Here is a 23547-nt window from a genome sequence, read left to right as displayed (position 1 = left end):
AAATATGACCCCATGGAAGTCACTTGTGTGCTGTACACTAACCGTGCCGAGCAAAAGGATGGCATCAGGAAAAAAGATAATTCGACGGAATTGCCGACCTTTCGGTCGGCAAGTTCAACACATGGATTCTACACTGTGGATGATTTAATTTCTACTAAACAGGGAGGGAAAAAGTTTCAACTGGAGGAAGAATACTATCTTGAACATTTAGTTGAAAAAGCCGCCGAACCGCGGATTCGAAATCTAGCGTATAAGCTGGTCGAGCTGATTGAAGAAAATAGTTTTATGACAGACGATGAAATCGGGAGTTATCGGTTCCTATTAGCCGAAGAGGCGATTGATGGTAAAACAAAGCAGTTGAGACAAGATTTTCTTAAGAAAAAAGAACCATTGTGGTTAGTGTTGAAGCAATCTATGGAAACAAAATTAAAACAGTTAGCACCAACGAAGACATTAGAATCTCTTACGTTTAAGCATTTTTGTACTGCTGCTGAGGAGGTTATTGACCCTAAGTGCGAAAAGCTAGAAAGTCTGGTAGGAGGTTTTATAGAAGCCCTCGGTAAAGCCGAAAATAATGAGGTGCAAATACAGCAAGTGATTAGTGGTGTTGGTTTGGATAACACTATTGGGTTCATTGGTAGTTTACTGCTTTTAGAGAAGGAAACTCAAAGGTACAAACTAAATCTTAGTTCAAAAAGATGGAAACCATTTATCGAGTGTCTGTCAAAACATTTGGATAAAGTCGAGTACAAATCAAAACAGTTGGATGAAATTCGATTCGTAAACAAAGTGCCCGGTTTTCCGTTAATTACCGAAAGCGACAGAAAGCTGGTGAAAGATTTCCTCAACAACTTATGGTTCTACGTTAGTCAACCTAAAGAAAATGAGTTGGAAGAGGAAATAAAATGTGACTTATCGAAGCAATATCGCCGATTCGGTAATATTCTCATTCAGTCCCAGTTCGTGGTCGATTACGTTTTTGATTACGTTCATAAAATGATTCAAAACCGATGTATGCAACCAACGGTTGAGAATAATTCAGACAACGGTTGGTTAACCAATGAATGTAACTATTTAGTGGAGGCAGAAAATATTCTTAAACTTCCAACCTTGACCATTCTAAACTGGCTCTTTCGAACGCGAGATCAAAATTCAAAATTGATTGAATTTTCAGGGGATGCTTTAAAAGTTTTAAAGTTAGATAACTTGTCCACCGGTGTTCTGAATATTGTAACCAATCACATTTCACTAACCAGTCTGAAATTATTGCAATATTTCGAAGAGGACAGCGATTGCTTTTACGTTAACTGGGATGATGTTATCGCGCAAGACTGCGAGAAAAATTTGCAAGAGGAACTTCATACTGCTAAGCCATCGATGATGATTATCGTTAATATTGCAAAGTGTGATTTCGATTTCCCATCGGAGACAAAGTGCATTTTAGTTAGCGAAACATTCATTCGAAGTGATATTAACGTTATCACTGATGAATTGCACGGTCTAACTGATCTAACGTCTGAGGCACAGGAAAACGTTTTGAAGAGTAAAGCAGTAAATTTTCAGGGTGAAACGGTTTTTTTAGAGCATTTGATATCAACTCATGAGCTCAGGCAAGCGATTGATTCGAAAACATTGTCCATTTTATTAACCAAGGAAGTAATAGAACTAGGCAAAACTACAATCGAAGATTATTATGTAGAACGTACCCTATTGTGGCCCACAATAGTTAAAAATCTAGACAACTCAAACTTTTTTGTTGCTCAATCTAGCGGCTTTGAATACAGTGAACTCTCGGAAAACTGCGACATTGTGGTGACTTCCAATAGCGATGCAATGTTTCAGCTCTTAATTGAAAGATTCGAAGATCGAAACATACACTGGTTGAAGAATTCTAACGGAAAATTAATCTGGCAAAAAACACACGGTATATTAGACAAAATACGTGACATTTCCTGTGCAACACTAAGCTACCAACCAGAGGCCAACGAGAACGAATTGTGCTCGACAATGCTGCTAGCTGCGGAACCCGGTATGGGCAAGTCCACATTGTTTTGCGCTTTAGCGAAGCGTGTGAAGGCGAAAAAACCAACGTATTGGGTGGCGAATATTTGCTGGCAACCACATTCGGAAGATTTCTCTCGATGGGAAATTGGCGCGACTACGGCTGACGAACGGACGAACGACATGATCAAAGCATTTTTGTTCGACAATTTGCGATTTCATCCAACGGAGAACGGAGCGGTTACCGGACCCGGTTTGCTGGAGAAAGTGTTATTCTACCACTTGCTGAATGAAAAAAAGTTTGTAATATTTCTGGATGGATATGACGAGATCAGTCCCGACTATGAAGAACAAGCGTTGCTGTTGTTAAAGACACTTAAACGGGAAAATATGGCGAGCCTCTGGTTGTCTACTCGACCGAATCTTCAGTGTAAGTTGGAGGATGAATTAGGTACGTTAGCCTTGAAGTTGAAACCATTTGAATATTATGACCAAAAAAAATTTTTACGAAATTATTGGAACAGACATGTAGGGAAGGAACTGAACGCTGATCGTTTGGTTGTATTTTGTGAAGCAATTTTATCACAGTTTTCCCGGTCCATCAACGACAAGGGGGCAAAGTTTCTGGGAGTTCCGTTGCAACTGAGGATGGTTGCCGAGGTTTTCGCCGATCTGTGTAAGGAATTTTGCGGATCAACCGATGGAGATTTGTCAGAAAAACTGAAGATGAAAATTAAAGCAATGAACTTGATCGATTTATACGAGACGTTCTTCAGAATCAAATTCGAGCGGATTTTGAATCAAGAGAAGGAAGGTATAAGCTTTGCCTCGGTAAACATGAAGAACTGTTTAAAAAGAATAGAACCGAATTTGGTTAGAGACCATCAGCTACTGGCAGCTGTTGCATTGCTCGATGGAGAACTATGTGCAAAAATTGTCACAGCGGAAGAACTATCGCAAGCCAAAGAACTGCTAGCAAAGGTAACCGATTCCAGTGAAAAAACTGGTATTGTGTATCGAATCAAAAACGGCAAGCCAATGTTTGTTCATCAAACCTTTGCTGAATTTTTTCTCGTTGGCTACCTTTGGACAAAAGCAAACCATAGGGATTCGTCAGTGCTCTATAACATACTGAAGGAGTTCATGCGTAATGAGAGATTGCAAGTTTGTCACTTTCTACAACAAAAAGCTGCCAAAGAACTAACCAAACCGGAACCTTTACTTCGTATTTGTAGGGTTATAGTTCGTCTGAGTGTACGTCATAGATGGTACGATGCTATGGAAATACTGCTTGGAATAGTTAATTTATGTATTAGTCCGGTCAGCGCAAATCGCTCCGCTTTACGTCTAGTGTTTGAAAATCTGATATCCGATGACCGTAAATTTCTGTTTTGTGTTTCCGTAAAAATGAACTATCTACATCTGGTAGAACATTTAGAGCAAGCAATCGAGCGATGGGATGCCAATGATGTTTACGACTGTAGCATCCACAGTGTATACAACAAAAATCTTACAGCTTTACACATTGCAGCGTTAGGAGGTCATATCGAAATGGTCGAACATTTCGTCGAGGCAGGAACAAATGTTAATGCTAAAGATCAGAACGGAACGACCGCGCTGATTATCGCATCACATTATGGTCATTCTAATATCGTAAAATTTTTGGCGACAAAAGCTGCAAGCATCGATGGTGCTGCATTTGGTGAGTGGACAGCATTGCAATACGCCGTACAGTACGGCTGCATCGACAGCATTAAACATTTGTTCGAAGCAGGAGCGAACGTCGATGCTACGAATGGATTCGGACAAATTCCATTGATGGTTTCATCCTACTTGGGCCATTCGGATGCTGTAGAATATCTACTGTCGAAAACTGCCAACATTAACGCAGTCGATTCGGAAGGAAACACCGCTCTACGTTTGGCATCATTGAGAAACCACATAGACATTATTAAAATGTTGGTTGCAGCAGGAGCGAACGTTGATGCTATGGATAAAAGTGGAAGAAATGCATTGATGCTTTCATCCTACTTTGGTCACTCGAATGCTGTGGAATATCTACTATCAAAAACTGCCAACATTAACGCAGTGGATTTACAAGATAGAACAGCACTGCATTTGGCATCAGTGACAGGCCACACAGACATTCTTAAGCTGTTGGTTTCGGCAGAAGCGAATGTTGATGCTACGAATGCATCAGGACGAAATGCATTGATGATTTCATCCTATTTTAGTCACTCGAATGCTGTGGAATATCTGCTATCAAAAACTGCCAACATTAACGCGGTGGATTCACAAGGAGATACCGCACTTCATATGGCAACAATGGAAGGTCACATAGATATCATTAAACTGCTGACTGCAGCAGGAGCAACCATCGATGCTACTGATAAATTTGGACGAAACGCATTGATGCTTTCATCCTACTTTGGTCACTCGAATGCTGTGGAATATCTACTATCAAGGACTGCCAACGTTAACGCAGTCGATTCGCAAGGATACACCGCACTGCATCTGGCATCAGAGAGAGGCAACATAGACAGCATTAAACTGCTGGTTGCAGCAGGAGCGAACGTTGATACTACGATTGATTTAGGACAAAATGCCTTAATGATTTCATCTTACGAAGGTCATTCGGATGCTGTGGCATATCTTCTATCAAAAACTGCCAACGTTAACGTAGTGGATTTACAACATTCCACAGCACTGCATTTGGCATCAGTGACAGGCCACACGGACATTCTTAAGCTGTTGGTTTCGGCAGGGGCGAACGTTGATGCTACGAATGAATCGGGAAGAAACTCATTGATGCTTTCATCTTACTTTGGTCACTCGAATGCTGTGGAATATCTACTATCAAAAACTGCCAACATTAACGCAGTGGATGCGGAAGGAAACACCGCGCTACATTTGGCATCAGAGAGAGGCCACATGGACAGCATTAAACTGTTAGTTGCAGCAGGATCAAACGTTGATGCTACTGGTAAATTGGAACGAACCGCATTGATGCTTTCATCTTACGATGGCCATCCGAGAGCAGTGAAATATCTACTAGCAAAAACTACTAATATTAACGCAGTGGATTTACAAGGATACACTGCACTACATTTAGCATCAGTGAAAGGTAGCCTAGGCTGCATTGAACTGTTAGTTGCAGCAGGAGCGAATGTTGATGCTACGATTAATTCTGGACGAAATGCATTGATGATTTCATCTTACGTAGGCCATTCGGATGCTGTGAAATATCTGCTATCAAAAACTGCCAACGTTAATGCAGTAGATTCACAAGGATACACCGCGCTACATTTGGCATCAGTGAAAGGCCACCTAGACTGCATTAAACTGCTGGCTGCAGCAGGAACAAACGTCAATGCTACGGGTGAGTTTGGACGAAATGCATTGATGCTTTCATGTCACTTTGGCCATTCGGATACTGCGGAATATCTACTATCAAAAACAACCAACGTTAACGCAGTGAGTTCACAAGGAGCCACAGCACTGGATCTGGCATCAGTGAAAGGTCACATAAACATTGTTAAGCTGTTGGTTGAAGCGGGAGCTACCGATGGATTTGGATGAACTGCATTAACGAGTTCACTTGAAGAAGGCCATTCAAACATCAGTACCATTATCTGGATTCAAACTTCGGACACCGTAGCTATCCTGCGACTTTACTTGCCCCAAGCAAAATGTTGATGAAGATGTGTTAATTTTATCTCGTTAACGACAAGGTTGTCAGAGTACATTTATGGCAGTCTGTATGGTACCCAATAGCTCCCTTCCCATCCCTTTTCTCGCTTGCCAGCATACGCTCTTGAGCCTCAGCAAACCATCACAAAAAAAAATAAAAATTTTGGGTTTGGGTAATGAATTTCACAAAATGCTGAGATGTGTCCACTATATTTTCACTATGTCGCTGTCGATTGTTCAATATTTTTTCGATCCTTCCACACGTCGAACCACTCGCCCCTGAAAAGAAATTGTAATGATTTTATCTTGTACAGTGGACCCCCGTTCGTTTGAACGATTCCTCATACAAACTGTGGTGATACATCTTTGCCTTATCTGTGACCGTTTTCCATATATATATTTCATGCATTACCTTTATATACTATGTACTTTGACATCAACAACAGAGATATAATAAACTGTACTTCGGAACTGGAAACAGCGTTTTCTATTTGATCTACCACAAATTGGTGACGAGGACGGATTTTTCAGTAGATTTAGGCTTGAATCAACGTTCTATTAATACATTTGCTGACTTCAAACACGGTGAAGGTATGTATCTATGATATAAATGCTGGGAAACGAAATAAATAAAAAAATCATTCCCAGAAGTTGACTGATAGCTACAGTCAAGAGTATAGAGACGAACGCAGTGCTGTTCGTTTCCCGAGCTACTGCGCAAGAAAGCAGGTTATGTTTTTATGCTACTGCGCTAGAAAGCAGGTTGTTTTATGATACTGCGCGAGAAAGCAGGTTATGGTTTTGCGTTAAGGCAAAGTATTTCTGCCTGGATTTGCGACACGGAGCAGGGTAATATTGCTAAGGCTCGTAAGCCTTGATCTGCGACTTGTGAGCAGGAGCTTTGCGACTCGAAGCAGGAGGAATGATTGTGTTTACGCAACTCGGAAGTTGTTAAAACCGAATAAAAACCAGACAGGTAGTTGGTCTTGTATTTTATTTTAGATTATTTGTTGTTTACAAAATGTTCATTTAAGGATGGACCAGAATAAAGCTTTTGTGAACCTGCCAACGTTTACTTGCGTGGGTGTTCCACTCAATGAAAGGCGGAACAAGTGGAACACATGGAAGCGTGGATATGAGATCTGTTTGCGAGCATCCAAGATTAAGGAAAGCTCTGAAAAGAAAGACCTGCTCCTAGCCTATGGCGGGTTCGAGCTTCAAAAGATTTTCTTCAGCATTCCGGGAGCGGATGTAGCCGAAGATAAAGATAAAGAAGTTGATGCTTATCAGGTTGCTATCGATAAGCTCGATATTTATTTTGCACCACAACGTCATGAGGCACATGAGCGGTATCTTTTCTGGGCTACGACGCCGGAACCAGAAGAATCATTAGAAAAATTCTTGATGCGCGTGCAGATGCATGCAAACACATGCAATTTCGGGAAGACGCAATCGGAAAGCTCTGGTATTGCTGTCATAGACAAAATGTTGCAGTTTGTTCCGACACAGTTACGTGAAAAGTTACTACAGTTATCAGTTTTGACATTAGACGAGGTGATAAAACAAACTAATGCGTACGTGGCGACTCGTTCAGCAAGTGATCAGATGTCGAGACAAGACAAACCTGCAACAATCCGGTACAGATGTGGTACAACGCGTGCAAGCGATTTGCAAATACTGTGGCCGTATGCATGAATCAAACCAAGCGTGTCCCGCGTGGAATAAAACGTGTTCGAAATGCGGTAAGCGGGGACACTATCGAGCAGTATGTTTTTCGCGAACCAAAGAAAGTTTTGAAACTAGCTCCTTGCAGTCCAGAAAACGGAGTTTTAGTCAGGCGTTTCCTTCAAGCTCGGTTAGTGTACAATTTCGAAATAAAAAAGACGGCTCCAGCTCGGCGCCTTCATGCTATTGATGATGATACAGACATGGGAGAAAATGCATTGGCGGAACTAGCGCTCATTTCTAGGGGGGGCTATAGCCCCCGGCATTTTTTCGACCATTTTATTTCCTTGGCATATTAAAATTAAATGTACATTGATGCATAGGAACTTTAAGTTGTGATGCATATAAAAATTACTCTCAAGTTTTTATCATGTAAAGTTATCTAACTATAGTTTTTTCTTAAATTTAAAAGTCCAGCTTAATTTTTCTAGGGGGGGCTAAATGTCTTCTAGGGGGGGCTTAGCCCCCCCTAGCCCCCCCCTAGTTACGCCAATGAGAAAATGTTGAATTAGTAGAAATGGTTTCATGTGGAAGTGATTGCGAAGAATTAGTTTGGGCGAGAGTTGGAGGAGTCTTGATAGAGATGCAGATTGACTCAGGAGTAGACTCAAACATTATCGACAGTAAGACGTGGGAAACCATGGTTCAAAATGGAGTGAAGATTACCAGGCAGAGCCGACACTGCGATAAGAAGTTTCGAGCCTATGCACAGAAAGATTATCTGGTAGTTACCAACAAATTCGATGCCGAGATTGTTTATTCCTGCACGAGAGCTCAGGGGATTACCAACTTCAACATCGTCCTGATAAATACTTAGGCGGATGGCGTCGGGAAATGTTTTAAAATATTCACTATTTTGAAAAGTCGTGCCAGACCGAAAAGAAGAATATTCCTTAACGCCTGGTGTTTCTTGTGAATATGCTTTTTTATTATGAATAAGTTTTCGTGTTGCTTCATTTCGAAGGACAAATTTTAGTGTTTCAATTATAGGAAGATACATATATGTTTCGTTAACTGCCACTGTCGTGGGTATTCCGTTTACATGCCGGATATCCCTACGGGTTGCAAACATCATTTCCCTAGGCTGTGGTATTTCTACAGCTAGTTGTTTTAAAAAACGAGACTGTTTCTGACGCGTACAAATATCTTTAAACAAATTGGACATAGGCATATCCAGAGCACTTAGAAAGTTGAATGCTTCTTCTGTTGTTTCATCGACATTATTTGATTTCAGAAAAGTTTTAACCTTGTTTTGGAAAAACTCTGATATTAATTTCACAACCATTTCACATAAGTGAATTAGTTCGGTTATTTTAGTTTGTGGAAGAGATACATCTTTCGCCAAACGACAGATTGCTATTGATATTGAATATTTTATCTGATCTATAGTAGGACCACAATCTAAATCATTCTCTCCAGAACTAATGTTTGGCTCAGGTCTTTGTCTGTTGAAATCAGATGAATGAGCATACTCTACCGGGAACTCATATAGGTCACTTGGCGGAGAAACATCAGTTTCTAATTCTTTCGGAATTACTTTTTTCATTACATACGCTGGGTTCGGATGCACTAGCTGGATATGTCTCTTCAGTGACGCAAAATGATTATAACGTGCTTTACATTTGCGAACCATACAATCGTAAAATACAAGGTTCTGAGTAAAGTGGTTCTGTTTGATATGGATTTTTATATGTTCCTGCAGCTCATCAACGTACCCCTGTACTTGTTGGTGGCAATGAAAGCACTCTTATTTACCTAGGAAAACATCAATCATTTCAATCATTTATATACTTACGCAATATTTCTACTATCCTTACGCCCACTTCAGCGAGGGCATCATTGATCTCTTCCATATCCGCTTCTGGGTTTCCTCCTTTAAATTCAAAATGAGTTCCACTTGCACGTTGTAAATTTTACTGCAGCGTTTCTCCACAAACCTCAAATCAAAATGGCTGTTTAGACTACTAGCCGAAAAATCGGCAACGAATATATAATCTAACTGGATTTCGGCAAAACCAGTGCCTAGTTCGGTATATCGCAATTTAAAAGATATACACAGCAAACTAAAATGCCGAAATTTCTGCAATCATTATACTTGACGAAAATTTCGGCAAACGTATATGACGAATGTACGCAGTTCTAGTTTTTCGCCAAATTTTTCGGTAAAATACAAAATAACCGTGCAAATTCGGCATTTCATTTTGCCGAATGCAAATTTAGATTTTAAGTGTGCAAGAACACTTAAGATGGACGTGATAATTTTTTACCGTGTACCAACGGGGTTCAGATTAAAAATCTAGACAGAATTAACAAGAGGGCGAATGTCGCAAATGTAACAAACCGGGTGAGAGTTACTTTTTGCTGGACCAACATAGGGAAATCAACCCTCACTCGGTTTGTTTACGCTTGCGACATTCGCCCTTCTATCTTCAAATGTTCAGATTATGGAAGGTCATTCCAGCGGGGGTACACGGTACCTGGATTACCTGTTAATCTGTTCTCTGAGCCCCTCGTTTTATACACTGAAACTAAAATGCACGTTCTATTAAAGTGTTTCGGCATATGGATTTTGAGGCTGTGAACCATTTCGCGAAATTTTTAACATTTTGGTTAAAATTTGACAGTTCGATGGTTTTCCGAAAATAACCCTGCTCGGGAGCATGGTTAGTTTTAACCAAGTTCTGAGAGCCAATGAGATATGCACAGGTGAGGAAGAGAGCTTCGACAAGTTTCACTGATTTTTCGTTAGTTTTTTTTTACATTAGTATGGATGCTTATCGCATTATAAATTTATTCAAACAACCCGGGTTAAAATGAGATGAATTTTATCTATCAAATAAAAGCAAATGAACATCAAAAATTCCTCCGATTTTAACTCGGACAGAATAAACAATATTTTCATCCTCACCTTATATGCTCTCATTGAGCAAAAAAACTATCAATCCGTCAAATATGAAATGGTTCACATTCTGAACTGATTTTAACCACTCAAGGAGAAATAACCATCGAACTGTCAAATTTTAACCAAAAAGTTAAAAATTTCGCGAAATGGTTCACAGCCTGAAATAGCACTGCACCATGATTCCAAGAACGTTTCTAATCAGATTCTGAAATAATTCCCTTTCACTTCAAGTGATCCTGCACATAATCCACGAATCAACGAGAAGCATTTTCGTTACATATTTTTTTAACATCACTTTGAAGTGAAATTCATTTGAATTCACCCCACTGGTTTTGTACAGTGATGTGCAAGTGTGAAACACTTTCGATCCATTTGTTTTGTTTTTTAATGTCAAGTGACGTTTATATTGACGATAGTGAAATGGCGTTGGCGATAGCGAACAATCGTTTCAGTTCACGGTTCACGCCAATCCTCCGGGGCAACGCGGATTTTGCTGAATTGACCGAATTGACCCGTCGGTTGTCAGAAAAACAGTACAGTGTACCGTGCAGTGCAGAAGCAGTTAAAATCCGTTGATTCGTATTAGATAATTCGTTCGAGAATATGAGCAGTCTTTGCGGAAACCACGTGATATTTCGCTGACCATGCTCGGTCGAGGTAAATTTTGCTGTTTGAATGTGAAGCACAGAAAACCGGCTTGTTTAGGAACGTAAAACTAAAACAGGCACTTCTAATCGCGCTATTTTAATCCTTTAAATACTTATTAAATAATATTCGGTCGCTACCATTATCTGGTTTATAACGTAAGTTGTAGAAACCGAGTGTAACATGTTAACAGTAAATACACATCACCAAATATCGCTTTCAGAAAGCAGCATAAAATCATCCGTCTACCAAGCATGGAAAGGATACTGCCTTCTTGGCGCAGTAACATTTCGTACCTCGAGTATCACTTTTTCAGTTCTACGTCGATAGCTTTCGATAGTCGGTGGACCAGCCATTAACTGCGTCAAGCAATGCGAAACCAGACGCGCCAGTCTGTTCAAATTGAAATTGCCTCGTCGGGTTGAGCGCAGTTTGCTCGAGCACTTCAGCAATTAAATTGTGGCAAGCCTCCGCGATGACATGTCATGGAGTTTTCAGCTCTCACCTAAGGCTCGTCGTGGGAGGGGAGCCGGCCAGCAAACGGAAACCGTTTTCTTCAATGGACAGATGGTTCAAATATTAATCCGTGGTTTGCTGGCTCAGCAAGTGTCATGTCACTGCTGCTACAACGAGGAGACTGATCAGTGCAGTGCCGAGCAGAAAAGGAATCCTGGCTTGTTCACATGTGAAGGATACAATAGGTGAAAGCATGTGGTATAATATCCATAATGAAAGAAACTCAATTTATGTTCTTTTTTTAGCTACTCCGGTTGCACCGCAAATCTCCCATAAATATCAGCCCGTTCCGTTTAATACTCAAGCCATCAGCCCTCAGCAGTATACTGAACCATTCAATAAGCTTTCAAGCGAGGTTAACAATCCGTCGATAGCGGAGGATCAACGCTTGAAGTTTGCTTTCGCTGAAGATTATCTAACTGCCACACACCCGAATCACGTCAATCGGTCGGGAAGAAAAGCAATGCGATATCAAAGTTCTCCAGCAGCTGCTTATCATCGTCGTGTTCATCGGAACTTTCATCAAATTGTTTGTCTCGACCAACGAGTCTGTCTTCAGGTCTGCTATCTGCGACGCTTCGCTAAGCAGGTTCAAATTATTTTGATACTTTTTTTGTTCGTTCAATGCTGAACCGGTGATGTCAATTTTTGGCAAACGCTTTTACCCTTTTTAGTAGAATACAATTCGGTAACCAGATCGAGGTGGATACCGAATATATCTCGGTTACCTTCGAGGATGTCAAGGGTTGCGACGAAACAAAACAGGAGCTGAAGGAGGTAATTGAGTTTCTTAAGAATCCGGATAAATTCAGCAACTTTGGCGGAAAGCTACCGAAGGCCGTACTGCTGGTGGGGCCACCCGGTACCGGCAAAACACTGCTAGCTAGGGCAGTGGCCGGTGAAGCGGGCGTTACATTTTTCCACGCTGCTGGGCCCGAATTCGATGAGGTACTGGTCGGTCAGGGGGCCACACGAGTGCGAGATTCATTCAGTAAGGCTTTTGTTGCATGTGAATGATTCGAAAATATTAGTTCTTTCGTTTAATTTAAAATACAGAAGCAGCGAAGGAACGCACACTTTGCGTTATTTTCATTGATGAAATCGATTCTGTCGGCGAACTAACTCAGTGTTGCATCCGTACGCAAACCAAACCGTCAATCAATTGCTATTGGAAATCGGAATCGGAGGGATTTTCGTGCTGGGTGCAACCAATCGGCGGGATGATCTGGATCAGGATTTGCTAAGACCGGGCCGGTTTGATGTTGAAGTGGTTGTGCCTACCCCGGACTATATTGGTCGAAAGGAAATTCTCACCTACTATCTGAGTAAAATTTTGAGCAAGGAAATTAACATAGTCCAACTGGCGAGAGGAACGACGGGCTTCACCGGGGCCGATATTGAAAATATGGTTGATCAAGTTGCACTACGGTAAGTACTAGCTTGTATTTATTGATTTTTTGACAAGTGGTTAATTTTTCAGAGCTGCCATCGATGGTTGTTTTTATGAAGCATTTGTAAAATGCAAGAGATAAGGTACTTATGTATCCGGAACGTAAATCTCGTTTACCAGACGAAGAAGCTTCACGGCATATCGTGAAGGCGAACATGCTATAGTGGCCTATAGTAGAAGGTATCAATCATCTAATGAACACGCGTTTACAAGAGGTAGTAACTTTTCGAAAAATTTAATTTCAGGAATCACATCCTCTTCACGCCACGCGCTAGGGCATACTACGTACATCCCGGAAAAAGAACGTTATCATGTCACCCAACCACAACTACTGGCTATGAGCCAACCATGATGGGTGGCAGAGCAACAGAGGAATTGATTTTCGGAGCAGACAAAATTACTTCAGGTACGTATTTTTGCATTATCACTACAATACAACATTCCTAACCATTTATTCTGATGACATTACTAACAGGAGCAAGCAGTGATCTGAAACAGGCGACATCCATTGCATCGCACACGGTACGCGAACGTGGCATGTCCGATAAGGTAGGTTTGCGTACGATCGAATCGTCGAAGGGATTCGGTGCACCATCGGATATGCTCTCGCCATCGACAATAGAAAGCGTGGATGTTGAGATAGAGAAAATTCTTAACGATAGCTATGAACGGGTAAATCTGCTTAAGTACGAAACACTCGACGTCGAGGACATCAAAGCAATTCTCCGGTTTGAACGAGCCGGTTGAACAAAAATAAAATGCAAAAATAAGGGTTAAATCTTATTGTGATTGTGTATAAACTATCACTCTGGCATACTTAGCGTACTAATGGCTGATAAATCAGCTAACATTGTAAAGTTAGTGTATAATTTAATCCACGCTTCCTGCTTCCGATAAGCAGCAAAGCAAAAAATCTATTAAAGGATTATAACGAAATCGTTTATAAACTGTTGAGTAAAAACATATACACTAATTTGCCGACTAGGATGAAAACAAACTTGCATCGTTGTAAAAATTGTACTTTTAGCCTTTAGGTAATGAAGTCTATGTAATGAGTACGAGTAAGTAATGAACGTTGAAGTTTGTATCTGTAGGTGGCGTCCACGACAAATGTTTAGTTATAAGTAGCATACTTGCTTATTCAAACCAGCAAACTGTGAGGTACATCTATAATTATTTATAAAACCAAATCTGTCGCTGCAGCTGCACTGTTATAAATTTATTTCTTCTTTCGATAATAAAGCAACCATGACGTATATAACTTTTCAAAACCATGGCACCAACTTTTCAAAAGGGCCAATCTGTAAAATGTAAACAAAACGAGTGAGGGTTATTTTCTGCTGGACTAGCATAGGAAAAGAAAACCCTTACTTGGTTTGTTCACATTTTGCAGATTGGCCTTTTTGAAAAGTTGCTGTCGAATTTTTAATGTGGACTAATTACATCATAGGAATCCGATTGAATATCGTATGATTCTTATTTCAAACTCAAATGCAAAACCTTTAACATCTAACAAAAATCCATTCAAGATTCATGATGTCAACACTTCATTTCTATGTGAAAGCACGTTAGAACATCGTATGATTCTTATTTAAACTCAAATGCAAAACATCTAACTTTCAACAAAAATTCATTCAAGATTCATGATGTCCAACACTTCATGTCTATGCGACGAGTACGTTGATCGAAAGTGTTTTGCTATTGAAAATGAAGTAGTGCACGATGAACAAAAACGAAGTGTTTTGCACATAAATTCCATGTGGTTCGGCTAGTAGGGCGGATTCATGTGCAAAACACTTTATAGCAACGTGCGTTTTGGTTTCAGTGTAGCAGAGTGGCAAAATTTATGCAGAGATGCCAGATATTTTGAAAGTTGCATAAAACTATACTAAACTCAATCATAAATCCTGTATAGCTTCTGGAAAATCGGGAAAATAGCAAGGAAAAACTATTTAATGGTCCGCTGGAATCCGCGCCCAATAACTCTCATTTTAGAAATCTACTCAGTTATAAACATGTTTAAGCATAAATTTGTATAAAGCGAATAAGAACCTCATGTATTTGCATTTTTCTAAAAACTGGTTGCGCTTCACATATCACATCTCAAAAAACATGTAAGAACTAGAGTGACTATATACAGAGTGGCGACAAGTCATCCCAAATGTATGCAATGCGGTTTTTCCAAGGTTTTTCTTTCTCTTTCCTGTATGCGCGTTGGATAGGGTCGTCTGCTCGATTGGAATGACACTGACAGATAATTATCATTCCAATTTTGACATTGTCGCCACTCTGTATAGTCACTCTAGCAAGAACGTGCTGGCAATAATAACAGCAAAACAAGATGCTGTCAGTTCACTTCGGGAACTGATGAACAAAAAATAATCAAATAAATTTGTATTGCAAAGGCAAACTGCAAACTGCAAGTTCACCGTTGCCACCATTGCCACCCATCACTTGCCTTTATCTCGTAGTGAAACGAGTGAAACATTCTTATCGTCTTTGTGGAATCCTCCTGGATCTGCGGTCCGGTCAAGATTGTCAATTATTTGTCTTAATTCATTATTCACTTAGGAGGACAGCCCTAGGTAGAATACCGAGACATATCTTATCAGCTGTTGCTTGAAGCATTGCTGATTGCTCAATCCGTCACTAATAGTCTGAAGGCAGAACTGAATGAGGTGATTGCGTCGATTGTTCGGGTAGTTGGTTCTCGGTGCTTTGACCGGTGAGTATATCCAGTTAGCCAATGAATTAGCATCTCAGACCTTGATCTTGAACTTGCTGTAGGGTGTGTATAATCTTGCCTGTACGATTCAAGTCAGCAATTGAACGAAAGCAGTTCTGCTGGTCCATCATTGAATTTAGGAGCTGCAGTTCACTGCACAATTCACGTAATTCCGCGTCTTAGTTTCGTTTTGGAGCTGGACTAGTGGACTGACGAAGCTTTAGGATGAAAGTCTTATCGTTTGCACTTCTGTTGGTATCTTTTCAGTTCTTGGAAAACACTGGTGGTTCCATGAGTTCCCTGCTCAAGATGGGTGCTAAACGACAACTTTTTCTCATGTCTTCATCCACCGTCCACGGCTATGAATATTTACAGCATGCCGAAAATGATATGAGCGCATTCTTTAAAAAGTGAGTAGCACGATTCTGTACTGATTCCACTTATAATGGAACAAGTTCTTATAACAGGAACAACGTTCAGAAGGTTTTGTTCGTTCCGTACGCCCTGACGAACCACGACAGCTACACGGAAAAGGTCGCTACCGTACTGCAACGTTGGGGCTTCGCTTGCGAAGGCATCCACCGGAAGTCCGACCCAGTGCAGGCCGTAAAAGAAGCCCAAGCAATTTACATTGGGGGAGGTAACACATTTCTACTGTTGAAGTCTCTCTACGAACGCCACCTGGTGCAGGCTATTCACGATCGGGTGCTGAACCAATCCGTTCCGTACGTTGGCAGTTCGGCCGGTACGAACGTGGCCACCCGTAGCATTCAGACGACCAACGACATGCCAATCGTTTGTCCGCCAAGCTTCGACGCACTGAACCTGGTGCCGTTCAACATTAATCCGCACTATCTGGATCCGGAGGTTGGTGGTACGCATAAGGGAGAAACCCGAGAGGAACGGATCGCGCAGTTTCATGAGCTGAACGATGCATCGGTGCTGGGCCTGCGCGAGGGCTCTACGCTGCTGGTTGATGGCGAACGTGCGACGCTACTGGGACAGAAGTCGGCGCGACTGTTTCGCCGTGGTCGTGAGCCAGAAGAGTTTGAGAGTGGGACGGATTTGAGCTTTCTGTTGAAGGAGTGATTGCGAGTTGATGATTTTTCCTTATAAAAGGTCTAGCTGAATGTAATAAAAGGTAAATTATGTTATCAAAAGTGTTACCCGCCATCTATTTTGACGAGAATTTACAAAGTTTTTCACGAGAATTTTAAAATTTATGTGGAACGTAAAAAAGCAAAGCCTTGGTGCTACTACCCATATTCTGTATTTCGAACGCGTTGAAATATTTCGATCGACTTGGCGAATATTTCGTTCGAGTTGTTTCTTCATATGAAGATCTTTCGTTCGAACCGCTGTTTTTTCGAACGAAATGTCAGTTTCAAACGAAACATAAACTCGTTCGAAATCCATGAAAAGGTGGTGCGATCGACCTGGTATTCGCGACAATTTCTGAGGATCTGCCGCAGCACAACGATTTGGGACTTTGTTGATCGCCCGTCTACGAAACCGGTTTGATAACTTCGCACAATCAGTCCCACAGTCCACCCACAGTCAGAATTCTGACGAATATAAAAACAAGATCAAGCTCCGCAAGCGGAATGACGTTCATATTAACTACTGAACAGCGTGAACAGCTACGGCATATCTTACTTTGCAGTTATCAACGCAGGCTAACGTTGCTGGTCATTTGCGCAGCTAGCTCGCAGTACCCATCGAGACGTTTACCGATTAGAAGGTGCCGACAGTCATAACGTGCACCCCGTCACAGCCACCCTCGCAGGGTTTCTATGCTATGCCTATCTCAACAACGACAGATCTGAGTATTGGGACTATTTAGGGATAAGTCCCATCCCCATGAATCCAGTCTAGGGTTTTACCGCGCCCCGGATAGCGTTGCTTTGGGGCGTCATATGTGGCTCAGAGAGGTTTGTTCCCTAGGCCACCTTTCATCCAAAATAACTTAACTGATGATGCTGGCTCGCTGTTCCGCTCTCCACCTACGCTGCAGATCAGACATGATGCATGCGATTGCGCTATAAACGGCATTCTAAATGCTCCTGTTGGCCACAGTTGCCATGAACGCACCTACCTTATGTAGTTTACTTTGAACGGTGACATAGAGTAGGGCGGGGCATAAGTGCGATGTTTGAAGTTGTCATCGATTTTCGTGAGATATAAAGAGGGACAACAACATAATATATTTTATAGTGATGCAGTAACTCAATGTCTTCACATTCAACTATAAACCATCTGCGGTAATAGTGTTTTGCAAAGTAAATTCTTCTTTCTTCTGATCAAGTGCAGATTCGCACTTTTACCCCACTAGCGGGGCAAAAGTGCGAATACCGCGGGGCAAAAGTACGAAGCTAGAATCCACGAAATTAGCCCAACAGTAGTTAACAAAACCATATTCAATCTGGGTTATGTTAAGGTAATGAATATTCTCAATTTGCACCTTTTCTATTTTGCGCTGGTGTATTGCAGCCTCCGTTAGATCGAAACTTTTCCAAACGTTTGTTTCTTGTTTCATCAGCGGAAACACATTGTTTTTCTTCGGCCAACATCTGTAGAGCACACAGTTTTCTGCAGATTTTTCATGTCTAGTATCTGTAATATAGTGCCTAAAGCTGTATATAATTAGCTATACATTTTTGCCTCGTCCATAAATCGTACTTTTGCCCCGTCCGTGAATCGAACTTTTACCCCACTAGGCGCTTGACGGGGTTAGATTAAATTACGAAAAAGCGAAATATATTTTGTAAATTAGGCTTATACAAATTTGGAAAAAAGTTTATGTCCTGGTCTTGAAATATTGTTCAAGGGGGGGGGGCAAGAAAAAAATAATAACATCAAACCTTCAATAACTAAACAAAGGAGAAGAAACCAGTGTTTATTTTTCCATATTAATTAAAGTTTAATACAAAAAAGTCGTACAGTACTTAAATTTTAGTTCAAACCAAAACAACTTTCAAAATTTTTTGATCCAAGCACATAAAGTAAGTATTTTGGCAGAGATGAATCAATTTGAAAATAGTGGAGTGCTACAGGATCACCTTAGTGAGCCATAAACGTGTAACTTAGGGTGAAATTAGTCGTCATCGATTCTGCCAGTTTCAAAAGCATTTTTTTTTGTTTGAAACAAAAATTCTGTTCATAAAAATATATTTGAAGTGTTTAGATTCGCAAGAAGAATGCAGTATTTACAATTTTACGAACAAAATTCCGTTTTTGGGCTCAAAAACTGCTTAAAAAATTGGGCTTTCCGACGAAAAGTTGATGACTGCTAATTTCCCGTTAACCTTCATTTGAATATTGCTTTTTACTTGTATGTCACTCGGATTTGGATAATAGTCCAAATCTGTTTCACTTACCAGTTCAGAACTCTGTAACCACGAAATAGTATCGGAATCTAATCTTCTCGAAAAATTGGCAATTTAGGTCCCTTCAACTTTTTTACTTGGAACGCATGTGCTATGCTACCGACATTTTTTAAGAAAAAAATCTCTCACACCATTCACGTTTGAAACCACTTGTTTCTTGGACAACCTTTTAGTCATATGAATATCAGCCCATTCCTCAGCTGATGCTGGTTCTCAACAATAACGTGTTTATCTTTGATATATTAAGGATGCAAACGCACCACTATCAGAAGCGATTGCCATTTTTTAGCTAATAGCATTTGTCCAGTCTGGTGGTGCACTTCGGATGAAGTGCAGTACTGCACTGGAAGTTGTTTTCCAAATATCAGGGCTTCTAACAGCCCTCTGTCGAAGAACCATGAACTTTAATTGAAAAATGCCGGACATCGGCATAACAGATGTTCCTAGTCTATTTTTTTGTGCCACAGAATCGACATATATCACCTTGCAGTTTCCCCATAAGCTTCAGATGATAGCGGTTTGGACAATGTCCTGTTATAAGATCAGACTGTTTCGACTGCCTAGCAATGAAAGTGTTATTCCAATTTAATTCCACTTTCGTACATTTCCATACTAAAACTCAATTTTTAAAGCAGAAGCAGATAAAGCTCAATAAAAAAGCAATATAACTTAACATGACTTGATTTGATGTAATGGTCGGGGCCACCGTTGATCCGAATGATAATCACAACATGACAATAGTCAAAAAAGTTTCGAACAGTTCAGTGACATCCTTTCTGCATGCGTTCAATGCATGGTAAAAAATGTTATCTATAAGTTTTTCGTCCATTACTTCCAAATTTAGGCTAGGTACTTGGACAATATGGAATAAAACGATCAATTTGGAACCCCGAAAGCACCGAAAGCTGATGTTCCGGAGTGTGTAATTTGTTGTATTTTTATTTTAATCTTATCTACTACCTATGACAGCAAAATATAATCCCACAGCAATTCGGAATATCTCCGTCAAAAGTGGTAGCAAATTTCACTAATACATTGTTTAGTTGATTGATGCCTCAATCTAATTCGGTTCTTGCTTCAAGTTGAATTAAAATGGAACAAAATTCAAAGTAAATGGAGCCAAAAGTCTAATTCCAAGCACCCCAATTTTCGACGTCGGAACTTAAAGGTTAAGCACAATAGTCGGCTGTGACCTGTAGCAGGAATCAGAAAGCTAAGATGGTGTAGGATAGTTGATCGAGACTAACGGGATAATTACTTCAACTTTGCACGAATTGGGTAATTTAGAGATGTAAACTCGTTGAATTGTAAAAATCTGCTTACCATTAAAGAATGCAACATTATTGCAATTTATTTTTTTGCCCCTTCAAATTTCGAAAATTTTTGAAGGGGGGGTGACATAAACTTTTTTTCAAATTTGTATAAGCCTTATTTTCGCCGTATTTTCAAAACAGATATGTGAGTGACGTAAAACGCTGCTACAAATATTCAACAAGTAATATCCTCTTGTTGATATCGTATTTGCCGTATAACGAAAAATTACATCAAAGCCGCCCTAAAATAACATTTGTACATAACTCATCAACTATGCTTCGTAAGCAACCAAAGTTTACGTTAGATTCAAGCTGTCAAAGTAGTCATCCATCCATCCATCCATCCATCATTGAATCGCACTTTTACCCGCATCGCACTTTTACCCCTCCTTACTCTATACGTCAGAGCCAGGTCAGTAGAAAAACAAAACAAACTAGGCAATAGCAGAAAATTTCGTTCGCCTCAAGTGCAAATTATTATTTCCTTAAAGTTACAACCTAAAAGCTAACTTATTGCTAGATTTAAAACATTGTTAGCCGGTTTCACACAGTTTCACCTAAAGTAATAGGTTAATAATACCAGTATATACTACAGACGGTGAGAGGATAGTTGCAACTTATTATTTTTCAAATCTAAACTAATTCGTTTACACATAGGACACCGTCGTTGTCATTCTTACAATACTATCTTACGAATCTAAGCCGAGTGGTAAACAAAAGGAACTAAACGTAAGTCTTACAAATTACTATTTTAATCAAGATCTATTATATTATATGAACTAATAATATGCATGATGATTGCTACGTTTGTCATCCTGCAGGAAAATTATATTCTCCCAAAACCGAAGTCGTTGTTTTATTGTCGTCGGTCGGAGAATACGTTTTCGGAAAAAGATTCCGTTGACACAATTGTCAACAGCTCCCGTTGCGACATATTTCCAACGTTAAGACTGGACGGCAATGCCTCCCGCCATGCAGCAAATCTGGGACAGTCAAAAATCACTTGCTCTGCTGTTCTTCTACGTTCCCACATTCCGGGCAGAAGGGCGACCTGGTGTGCCCGAACCGGTAAAGGTATTGCCTGAAGCAACCATGACCAGACAGGAACTGCGTTAGGTAAAAGTTCACATCCCCGTGCTTCCTATTCACCCAAACCGAGAGAGTCGACAGCCTCCCAGTTGGCCTCGAGGTAAGACGCTGGTCTAATAAGCCAGTCGTCGCATGTTTGAATCTCGGCTGGGAGAGGCTGTTAGAGTCAATAGGATCGTAGCACTGACCCCGCACTGTCCTGTATTCTAACAGCTGGTTGCGAAGTCTGTCGTATAAAAAACAGAAGGTCAAATTTCGATAACGGAATTAGCACCCAGGCTTTGCTTTGAGAGAGTCGCTATGAGCCTGTGTGTCCATCTGCCTTTCTATGTCGTGTTCCACTCCTGTTATCACTTAGCCATTGATTCTGCTCTCATCAGCTTTCTGATTCCTCTGACCTTTTTTTGCCTATAGCACTCGTAGTGCTCCATCATGCCATGGTCGTATGCCGCCAGGAAAGGAGGGCTCTCGAGCTTCGTTGGCTCTCCGGTTGGTGTAGCAGGCTTTGCAAGCCGTCACCACGAAAAATACTAAAGCACGGAATGAAGAACAAGGAAATTCTTTCTGGAACAATCGGAATAGACCCACGCAACGAAAAAAAAAAACTGGATTGGAAACTCGGGACGTGGAACTGCCGATCTTTGCAACTTCCAAGGGAGCACTCGAGTGCCCTCCGACGTATTGAAGAGCTGCAAGTTCGACGTCGTAGCGCTGCCGGAGGTGTGCTGGAAGAGCTCAACGGTACGTACGTTCAGAGATGGACATACCATCTACCAGAGAAACGGGTGATTGGGTGGTGGCCAGGGATGGAAGATCAGTGATTTTGATAAAATCTGAGTTATCGCGACACGCACAGATCACGATCCGTACAGATCATGACAAACAGTGAATCTTTAGCGTTGATCATAAGATTTTGTTCTCTAAACATTCTCAGCAGTCGATCATAGTGTTTCATTTTACCTAGCTGCGAGAAAAAAGGTCTCACATGTTGTTTGTATTGCGATTCATACGATGCACACAACCAATCATCTGTGTTTGTTATATTTCTCAACGCAATCATGCAATGAACATGATCTGACATGAGGTTTGTCGCTTACAAGTAATGATGTCAATGAATCTGAATCTGATCGCTCCTATGATCTTGATCGCTAGAAACGATTTTTTTTCCATCCCGCCAGGTTGAGAATCAAGGGCCGATTTTTCAATATAAGCATCATCAACGTGCACAGCCCTCACCTCAGAAGTACCGATGACGACAATGATGAATTCTACGCGCAGTTGGAGAATGAATAGGACAACTGCCCAAAACATGATATCAAGATCGTCATCGGGGATTTCAATACCAATATGCGCCTACCTGCTTAAAACTGTCCTGCTGCCCGTTCCTGAACCCCTCTCGGAACTACCGTTAGGTTTTACTTCACGAGGGAGGACGTGCCTAAGCACTCCGACTTATCCGTTGCGTGTGTGGGTTCACACAACACCCTTGTCACTTTATACCGCCACTACCCTTCACCTAGGGCCTGGGCAGCCCAATCAGCCCATTACTGACCCTAGCAAGCTATGTCAAACCCTGTCGTGGTCGTGAAACGCGGGCAGTGAAACATCACATGTTCCGCCGTTTTTTCTCGGCTATCGTGCAAACGGGGCAAAAGGGTGAGCCTTCCCGCCCACGCGTATGTAGATACTTCTTAAAGCATCCATGTCCCGACAGAAACTGGGTAAGGAAAAAGTTTACATCACTATGTCCTCTACCGATTAGCCTATGGGTCCACCTACCATGGTCGGTGCGATCCAATTCCGCCTGCCAACGCCTAATAGAGTCCAGCCTAACTCCGTATCTAGCGCCCCTGACGTTCCTCTGCCTATGGCACTCGAAATCCTCACCTAGAAGTATGCATATGGGAATCATGGCTGCAATAACCCCAATCGCATCCAACGATATGGTACGGTAGCCGCACGCAACGCGCAATGCCAGTAGCCTGAACACCTTGTTCAGACATGCCTGATTGTGCTTAATCTCCAAAGCCGGGGCCCATGCCGGTGCACCGTACCGTAGCACCGACATGGCAACGCTGGCCATCAGGCGTCTCTTACTGCTGCTA

General features: G+C 41.2%; 1 protein-coding gene and 1 pseudogene across 1 annotated transcript; both read left to right on the top strand.

Moving 5' to 3' along the window:
- The first annotated feature begins 11530 nt into the window (after positions 1–11530).
- LOC128746441 (ATP-dependent zinc metalloprotease YME1L-like) lies at positions 11531–13676 on the top strand (annotated as a pseudogene).
- A 1711-nt stretch (positions 13677–15387) lies between these two features.
- On the top strand, positions 15388–16835 carry LOC128745205 (probable alpha-aspartyl dipeptidase). The gene is made up of 3 exons (XM_053842225.1): positions 15388–15654; positions 15922–16064; positions 16122–16835. Exons 2-3 carry the CDS (start codon positions 15946–15948, stop codon positions 16741–16743), a joined length of 741 nt encoding a protein of 246 aa, XP_053698200.1. The 5' UTR covers positions 15388–15654; positions 15922–15945; the 3' UTR covers positions 16744–16835.
- The last annotated feature ends 6712 nt before the right edge of the window (positions 16836–23547 follow it).

The sequence above is a fragment of the Sabethes cyaneus genome, chromosome 1, assembly GCF_943734655.1.
Source record: "Sabethes cyaneus chromosome 1, idSabCyanKW18_F2, whole genome shotgun sequence".
Lineage (NCBI taxonomy): Eukaryota > Metazoa > Arthropoda > Insecta > Diptera > Culicidae > Sabethes > Sabethes cyaneus.
This window is presented reverse-complemented; position numbering and strand designations above follow the sequence as displayed.